The sequence below is a fragment of the Austrofundulus limnaeus genome, unplaced genomic scaffold (genome assembly GCF_001266775.1).
Source record: "Austrofundulus limnaeus strain Quisiro unplaced genomic scaffold, Austrofundulus_limnaeus-1.0 Scaffold9, whole genome shotgun sequence".
Taxonomy (NCBI): Eukaryota; Metazoa; Chordata; class Actinopteri; order Cyprinodontiformes; family Rivulidae; genus Austrofundulus; species Austrofundulus limnaeus.
This window is the reverse complement of record NW_013952411.1, coordinates 2,002,151-2,011,151: the sequence shown is the minus strand read 5'-3', so window position 1 is coordinate 2,011,151 and position 9,001 is coordinate 2,002,151. Positions and strand designations below refer to the sequence as shown.

The following is a 9,001-nucleotide window of genomic DNA, read 5'->3' as shown; positions in this document are numbered from 1 at the left end:
TTTTTTTTTTTTTTTTTTTTTTTTTTTTTTTGCTACATGTTTGGAGATGTTTGGCTGCTGTGCTGGAAACATTTAGCCAGTCAGATATGTCAGACAACACTTAGTGCATTGTGTTAACTCATTTATCTCCTGTTAAGTAAACCACAGTTTGCAGGCTGTTTATAGACAAAGCCCATGAATCCCATGCTGTCAGCTATTACACACTGCTAATTCAAGTGCAATTTGCAAGTTGCAAAGAGACACCAGATTTTAGATTACTGAATAAAACAACTGTCCAAAAAAAAGGTACAACTAATTATGACTCAAACCATCTGGACTTGAATTCAGAAAAAAAAATGTATCCCAGAGAAGCAGCTGTGAGTCATTGTGATTTTATATACATAGCAGCAATTTAGCAACACTTGAAAAATCTGCAGGCTTCATCAGTCAGTTGCCACGCAACAGACTTTACAGTTTGCCAGGTGGACTCGTCCACTTCGTTTGCTTTTATAATACTTTTGATCAAGAACAGAAAGCAGCTAATGATGGCCCGCATCGGCTGCATGTTCATGTGCTGACTTTTTCTCTAATATCTCTTAGAGTTACAGATGAATAYGAACAGAGAGAGAAAAGATGAGTCAAAGCGGGATGTTGACATGGCGTCATTTCTTTTTGAGACTTTATGCCACGTTGGGTTTCGGGGCTAGAGATGTCAAAGCGTGCGTTTGAACCTTTAAAGCATGAGAAGGCTGAATTCACATGGCAGGTTTTGGAGCTCCTGTCACAGACATCAGTGGATGTTTTCTTCCACGTGACAGAAATCGRGATTTTGTTGTTGCTTATTTTTGAATTTTGCTAAAACAAAAAAAATGACAGCCTCAACTTCTCCTTCTCTTCTCGCTGACTGTTATGAGCAGTCTACTGCACAGCTTCCTCATCAGCAGGTCTTTGATCCCAGCACCGTCAGCTGAAGCGCTTTCTYGTCTGATCACATCATCATGTTACAATGGTTACTGCAAATTATGTGCAGGATTATTTAAAACGCAGAGCCGTAGGGGACCGGGAACAGAGCAGACTGTAAGGAAGTCGTGATATCTCAATGTTTACCCTTTACTGGAGAATTAGGAAAAGAGCGAGGATGTCACTCACCTGTGCTGGACAAAATGTTTTATAATAAATGTTTGTTGTCTTGATGTTTTCAGATTCAAAATCCGAAATCGCTTGTTTCAAATTGCTCWATTAAAAAACGTTCAACAGAAGAACAGAAAGAATGTTCCAATGCTAAAAGGAACATTTAGAAACTCCATCWTTTAGAAACAGAACGCTCTCAAGGCTTCTCAGAACCAGATACATTTATTTGCAAAATATTAAAGGTTGTGTCCCTGAAACAAAATTGTGCAGATGTTTCTCCTAATAGTGGTGAGAATGGAAAACTAACAAGATTTATACTTATCTTTTTTTTTTCAGGTGGAGATTTACATTCTACTTGTACATATTTACTTATGGAGTACGTTTCCTTAAAAAGGTCAGTTTTGTTTGGCATCTATGTGTTTGATAGTGACATACTGTGGAGAGATCCATGTCAATGTGTGTGCRTGTTTATTTGTCTGTTAGCAAAATATCWCATGAACCATTGCACATGTTTTAATAAAACKCTGATGAATAGATCACTGGGTGGCCCTCCACAACTGATTAGCCTTAGGATTGATTCTGATTCAAGATGGCCCCCAYTGCGAATTAATTTTAGCATACACAAAATAGGCTACAGCTCTCTCAGTTTTACAGATATTGAGCTAAAATTTGTTGTGGGATTAGCTGAGAGTCATCTCCAACGCATACTTTGAGCAAATTATGCAAGWTGTCTAAGATTCTGGCATGCAGATCAGCAGACCATGTGCATTCCTCTAAGGAATAATAATATTGTACTGTTGTATATTTTACAGTTGTAAATATTGCACCAGTTTTCAGATTATAATAAAARTATTAAAATCTAGTAAATCTTGTAAAAATAAATCTCCCCGCAGCGCTGCTCTGTGTCTGGTTAGATTCAGGAGACAAGGATGATCAGAGCGTCCCGGTACACCCAGCAAAACGGCTCGCTCCTCTTTGAACGTTGGTGATCCCAGCAGGTGCCAATGCTGCTGAGGAGAAACAACAATCTGAGAAATTTAAAATAAGTCAGTCAAGCAAAGTAAAAAAAAAAATGGTTGCGAAAGTTTTCACATAGTCATGCATATATTCATGAAAGTGCTTAGAAAAACGACATCTACAGCACCCAGCAGCTAAGCAGAAGAGGTGGGGGGGGGGGATGTTTCAGAGACACAAGTTGCATGACAAAGCACTTTGTGAAAATAGTTCACTCGGTGGTGGCTGCTTCTGCAGGCGTCGGCCTCCAGCTTCTGCAGGGTTTATTAATAGAGCAGGTCTASAAGCGTACAGCAGATGGAAGCTTGGGCAGAGTGATGGCTCACAGTTTGATTTGAACACGTTTTACTCAGGAGTGAATGAAAGAAAACACCTGCTTRGTTTAGTTTATTTCTCTAGGACACTGAATGAAAACAATGTGTTACAATCATTTTGTAATGGTTTGTATCTTAAATTTTAAATACACCTGTAATCAAGATTAAATGTATTAATTTTATTGAACTCTTAATGGTCTGCAGACTCCATGGTTGTGGAACACTAAAGAGTGCTGGTACAACTACCCTTACCAGGTAAAAGTTTGCATTATGCTTTTAGTGTAACATTAGCACAGCTTGTTRATGAAATATTTTAAAATGTAACTTTGTGTGTATTTGTGTGTGTGCAGCCACTGACTGTGGACATCCATTACTATTATATACTGGAGCTGTCTTTCTACCTGTCGTTACTCTTTTCTCGGTTCACAGACATCAGGAGGAAGGTAAGTCCATTAAATATGTACATATTACAGCCACATATTTAAATTACTGTAACAAGAATCATTTTAGAAACAGTTTTATCATGTTTTCCCAGGTTTAGTGTGTTTGATTTAGAATTTCTATTCAGAAAATCAAAAATCACAATCAGACATTATAAAAGTGCTCTCAATCTTTTCATTTGCTTCATCTACTCAGTAAGTTTTGGATCTGTTAGAATGACATATTTTGTGTCGCTGTGTTAAACTTATTTGGATAAATTTCCTCAAATGCTGAAAACAGGGCCAGAGAAAGTGCAGCTGTTTGAACTAAAATATTTTAGACTACTGATTTGTCGTTTCCACCCAGGAAAACAACTTTAAATTAGCTGATTATTCAACTGATTCCTTCTGACACATGTTTCACTCTCAGAAAGAGGTGCAACATTTTGATATTAAGCAACTGAAGAAGCAGAGATTAAACATTTTTATACTGATGCCTAAGTCCCATAAAGCGCACATCACAGGGCCCCTAAAGTCATATCAGCAAAATATAATTTTATCAGCTGGACCTCTACTTTCTCTGCTATTACCTCTTATACTGTATATCCTAAATAATAACATCTTAATTAAGGTTAGTATTAATATTAAAATGACTGTTTATGTTTGGTATAATGTATATTTTATATGGCTAAATTTACACCTAATTTACACTCGATGTGGCTCCACTCCACAGCAAATATGCAACCATTATAATCAATGAGTGTTTACATTGGCACCGCACGGTTTCGGAGAGCAGCGGAGGGCGGTGCAAGGTGGCACAAGATGGCAGTAAGCGGGCAGCGATCCATCAAAATTAGATTTGATCCTATTTTTTGCCGGACACCGGAGTTAATCTGCAAACATCACGTCCCACCAACAGGAAAAGGAACAAGCACAACATCCGTGTTTTCAAAATAATTCACCTAAGGCAGACTAATTTTGTCAAAATCATAGCTTTGTGTCAAAATGTATCATTCTGTTTGGGAAGCAGATGGCAACATGTAGCATGAAGCATATGTGTACACGCAATATACGTGGATTTTGTTTTGAAATCAGAAGTTTCAAAAACATGACAGCGATACAGTTTYAACTGGGTTTGGAGTCAGTCTTCCAAATTTATCACTGCATTTATCGCGCGATCTCGCATTTTCTGCACACGTCTCTCAGACTTCCTTTGTGTTTCGCACCGGAGCAGAGCGGACGCTGTGTAAATAGGGGTGCAAACGAACAGCTGCGAACTGCATCTAGTGTAAATTAGGGGTAAATGTAGCCTCCCTAACTTGAAGTACTTTATTTTAGATCTTTGTGAAAAAATGAGCTTTAAATCATTTGCGCTCCACAGGTTATTTATTTTGTAAATTTAGCATCTTCTAAGAGGTCTAACTTTGTCAGATTCAGTTCAAAAGAATCATATCATATCACATTTGATTTTCAATGAAAACCATGTTTTGGTTCAACCTTTGCATGCCTTGCATTCATACTCTTACCGCTGCCTTTGGTCCACCCCCAGCTTCATCCTTCCCACCACACACACAAACACGCACAATGCCATGTTGTACGCCTTCACTCTCATTTCTCTGTTGACTGTTGGCATGTTGTCTGTTTTTTTGTTTTGTCTTGTTTCTCCCTTCAGTTTTTTTCATGCACAGCACTACACTGAGGAGGTCCTCTGCCATCCCCTGCCAGTTCCAGTATGTTCCTCCCTGCACACTCTTGCCTCGTTTTTCACTCCGTGTCACCGCGCTTCCTTCCCTTCCTCCCTCCCGTTCACTCACAGTCGCCGTGTGGGACTGGTTCTTAGTGCTTTGAGCTACCATGCTGAAACATCTCTGTGGCTAAAGATTTACCAGAGGAATGCTTACTCATTTCACTCACTGTTTCTTTCTCTCATTTGGAGCTCAGCGCAAAGCTATCCAAATCCCTTAACCACAACGGAATTACAGCCTAGTTGTCATGTACTTTAGTTAGTTACTTAGTGATTGTTTTTTAGTGAGTCTGATTATTGTTTTCATTTTTTGATTTATTCTAACAAGAAACATTTGCAATTTCAAATTGTTTGAAGGGATTCTGTGAAAAAGTTCTGAACAATTGTTATCTTACCTGTTTAGGTGACTCTTTAAAGGGGGATATTATGCAAAATCAATTTTTTTTAGCTTTGCATTACATTATAATGTCATTCCTTGATCAAAAACATACCCAGAGTGTTGTCCTGATGCATCTCAGTAATCCAGGTAAAAAATCAAAAAGAAAAAAATTGTATAGGTCTTCTGGACGGGTTCTTATGAACCCGTCCAGAAGACCTATACAATTTTTTTCCCTTTTTTTTTACCCAGAGTGTTACATTTGACTCATTCACGCATGTTTGAAAAATCCTTGAATCTCCTGCGGTAGTCATTTACAGTAGAGCTGCCTAGATGCTTGCTGGTACAAAGCTCTGCCTATTTACACAAAGCTCCTCCCTAGAGCTCAGTCTGCAGCCGAGCCCCCCCCCCTCCCCCACCGATCACCTCTACCCCGAAGCATTGTGAAAATGTGCTGAAGTGGTAGTGTTGGAAATGGTAGGAGGTGCAGAGCAACAGAGACTAATTTCAAGGTTAGATAGATAATGATGCAAAATGAAATGTATGTATTTTTGATATTCAGCATTTTCATAYCAACTGAAGGTAACATAGTTACTTGAATGTGGTATAGAATTGAACTATGTACCTGGAGAATGCATTATATCCCCAGTTTAAATGTCCTTATTTGAAAAGAGTTTCACTCTGGCCTGATTGACAAGCTAACAACTAGCTTGCTGCCATTTTTAAACAATTTTCATAAAGTTTTTACACCATCCTCAGTTTTACATTTCCCATTTATTTTCATAGAGGACAATTGTACTAGTCTTTTTTTTTATTTGCTCCTTTGTGATGTTTTCAAACAGTTTCTGTAGCTCATCGATTTCCTCTCGGCCACTGTGTCCCCAGGATTTTCTGATCATGCTCTTGCACCACGTGGCCACCATCTCTCTCATCATATTTTCCTACGTGAACAACATGGCACGAGTGGGAACGCTGGTCATGTGTCTACACGACGCAGCAGATGTTCTGATAGAGGTAAGGGTCTGGCAAAGACAATTACTGTAAGCGCCGCAGACGGATGAATGTGCTTCTGAAAGCGAGCGAGCGTGTGTGGGCTGAGCATTCACAGTAACCCCCCACCACCACCACCACCACCACCCGCCCGTCTTAATTGAAAGGTAGTCTTTGTTTATCTTCTGTACATCGGATTTGCTTTCTTGTGCAGGAGGTGCAGCCCATGACACAAAGTGTCATTGTTAGTGCAGCTTCTCTTTTASCATATATTATCTGAGTGATAATGCTAGTGGTATTTACTAGTTATCCTGTTAAAAGTACAGAGAAGAGGACTGAATAAATATGCAAGAAAAAAACAGGTGGAAATTCATGGTGACTTTCTCTCACAAAAATATATACACTCACCAGCCACTTTATTAGGTCCACCTGTCCAACTGCTCATTAATGCAAATGTTGAATCAGCCAATCACATGGCGGCAACTCAATGCATTTAGGCATGTAGACATGGCCAAGATGATCTGCTGCAGTTCAAACTGAGCATCAGAATGAGGAAGAAAGGTGATTTAAGTGACTTTGAACGTGGCATGGTTGTTGGTGCCAGACGGGTTGGCCTGAGTGTTTCACAAACTGCTGATCTACTGGGATTTTCACSCACAACCATCTCTAGGGTTTACAGAGCATGGTCTGAAAAAGAGAAAATATCCAGTGAGCAGCAGTTCTGTGGGCTCAAATGCCTTCTTGATGCCAGAGGTCAGAGGAGAATGGCCAGACTGGTTGGAGCTGATAGAATGACAACAGTAACTCAAATAACCACTTGTTACAACTGAGGTCTGCAGAAGAGCATCCCTGAATGCGCAACATGTCGAACCTTGAGGGGGATGGGCTACAGCARCAGAAGACYACACCGGGTGCCRCCCCTGTCAGCTAAGAACAGGAAACTGAGGCTACAATTCACACAGASTCACCAAYACTGGACAATAGAAGATTGGAAAAACGTTGCCCGGTCTGATGAGTCTGGATTTCTGCTGCGACATTCRGATGGTAGGGTCGGAATTTGGTGTCAACAACATGAAAGCATGGRTCCATCCTGCCTTGTATCAAYGGTTCAGGCTGGTGGTGCAATGATGTGGGGGATATTTTCTTGGCACATTTTGGACCCATTAGTGCCAATTGAGCATTRAGTCAACACCACAGCCTGCCTGAGTGTTGTTGCTGACCATGTCCATCCATTGATGACCACAGTGTACCATCTTCTGACCATGTCCATCCCTTTATGACCACAGTGTACCATCTTCTGATGCCAACTTCCAGCAGGATAACACCCCATGTGAGAATCATCTCAGACTGGTTTCTTGAACATAGTGAGTTTACTGTACTCGAATGGCCTCCACAGTCACCAGATCTCAATCCATCAGTGCACCTTTGGGATGTGGTGGAACAGGACAGTCACATCATGGATGTGCAGCCAACAAATCTGTAGAAACTGCCTGATGCTACTGTCAGAACTTATTTCTAGCGGCAGAACAGGTTGGAAGATGGCTGTTTGATGTTATTTATTGTTTTTTTAATCATCCTACAGGCTCTGACATGTTAGATAAATTTGAAAATGAGATTTTGAAAAAATCCGTAAGACTTGAAAAAATCCGTGAGATTGCCCCATTTGTCCGTATACCTGCAAAATGACATAAAATCCTTATAACTTACGGACAGTCCGTACAAGTTGACAAGTATACACCCAACAACACCTACAAGAAACTAATTTGAGTATTATCATTTTAGAAAGAATGGTGTTGTACTTATTTACCAGTGAAAATCTTAATTAAGCTTTCCTTATTTATCAAATTTAATAAGTTGTAAATGTTGTTTTTACAACTTTTTGCTTGGAACAGCATTCATAGTATTTTTTTTTAAAAAAAACATGCTTCAGGGTTAAATTAAAAGCAATTAATTTTTTATTTCCAAGATCTGGTAGACTGTACTGAATGTTATTGTGTAACTTTTATGAGCCAAAAACAAACAAATCAGCCTTTAATCAGCTGACTTCTACTGTAGTCCCTCTGAGTCTCCCTAGTTTGTCTCATTTCCTGCTCTTTTGAAACACCTGGTGCAGATATATTCAACTACTCTCTCATTACCCTCGCTCGGCATAAAATTCTCTCTGCTTTTCTTTGTTTTCTGTCAGATTCTCATCTTTGTCTTGTCCTTCAGCTGTGATTGACCAGTGTTTTGCTGCTTCTACACCACCCGCAGGACATATATTTTAATTACTATTCGAACCTTGAGATTTATCTGTTAAATAAATCAGTTTGACTCTGCACGCACACAAAGACATGCCACAGAGATAGAGCCACATGTGTTCACTCGGAAACTAATATTTTCTAGCTCCCTTGTGTCGTTGTTAAAAAAATTCATTGTTGTTTTTATGTTTTAAAACCCAGGCTGCCAAGATGGCCAACTACGCCAAGTGTCAGATACTGTGCAACCTCCTGTTTGCAATGTTTGCAATTCTCTTCATAAGTTCCAGGCTGGGAGTTTACCCCGTCTGGTAAGTGTGCGACGGCCCTGCAGTTCCTGCATTTGCATACGTCGCAGCGAGTTTACAGTCCTGCTCAGCACACGTCTGCATGTGTTTCTCAGCACATTTTCAGCAGCTCATGCCTGAAAATGYGTGTCAGAGCCGTCAAGCTCTAAGAGCCTTTTTTGTCTTCCTTTTCTTTTTCTTTCATCTCCACAATAGTTTGCAGCTTAGACAGATCTCTGTGAATTTTGTTGCTAAGTAATAGTTACTATGGATACAACAGCTTTAACCCCTCAAAGAAAGCCAAACCTTTCAGCTTATGAAAGCAAATCGTTGTGGTTATGGTCTACCACTGAACTGAAAGTGGTGCTCATGTTTGTTTTTGTTTTTAGGAAGAGACTTTATTGAATTGTGTTTTTGTTTTTTTTTATTTACATCTATATACAGCGGGTAAAATAAGTATTGAACACGTCAACATTTTTCTCAGTAAATATATTACTAGAGGTGCTAATG

The 9,001-nt window shown here is 39.5% G+C and overlaps 1 protein-coding gene across 1 annotated transcript in view; it reads left to right on the top strand.

Moving 5' to 3' along the window:
- The window catches only part of cers6 (ceramide synthase 6), a 20,459-nt gene that overhangs the window by 7,589 nt on the left and 3,869 nt on the right, over positions 1 to 9,001 (top strand). The window contains exons 4-8 of the mRNA XM_014001477.1: positions 1,447 to 1,504; positions 2,643 to 2,693; positions 2,789 to 2,881; positions 5,863 to 5,991; positions 8,409 to 8,515. Of these exons, the coding sequence (XP_013856931.1) occupies positions 1,447 to 1,504; positions 2,643 to 2,693; positions 2,789 to 2,881; positions 5,863 to 5,991; positions 8,409 to 8,515 (438 nt within the window). The remainder of the gene's footprint in view (positions 1 to 1,446; positions 1,505 to 2,642; positions 2,694 to 2,788; positions 2,882 to 5,862; positions 5,992 to 8,408; positions 8,516 to 9,001) is intronic.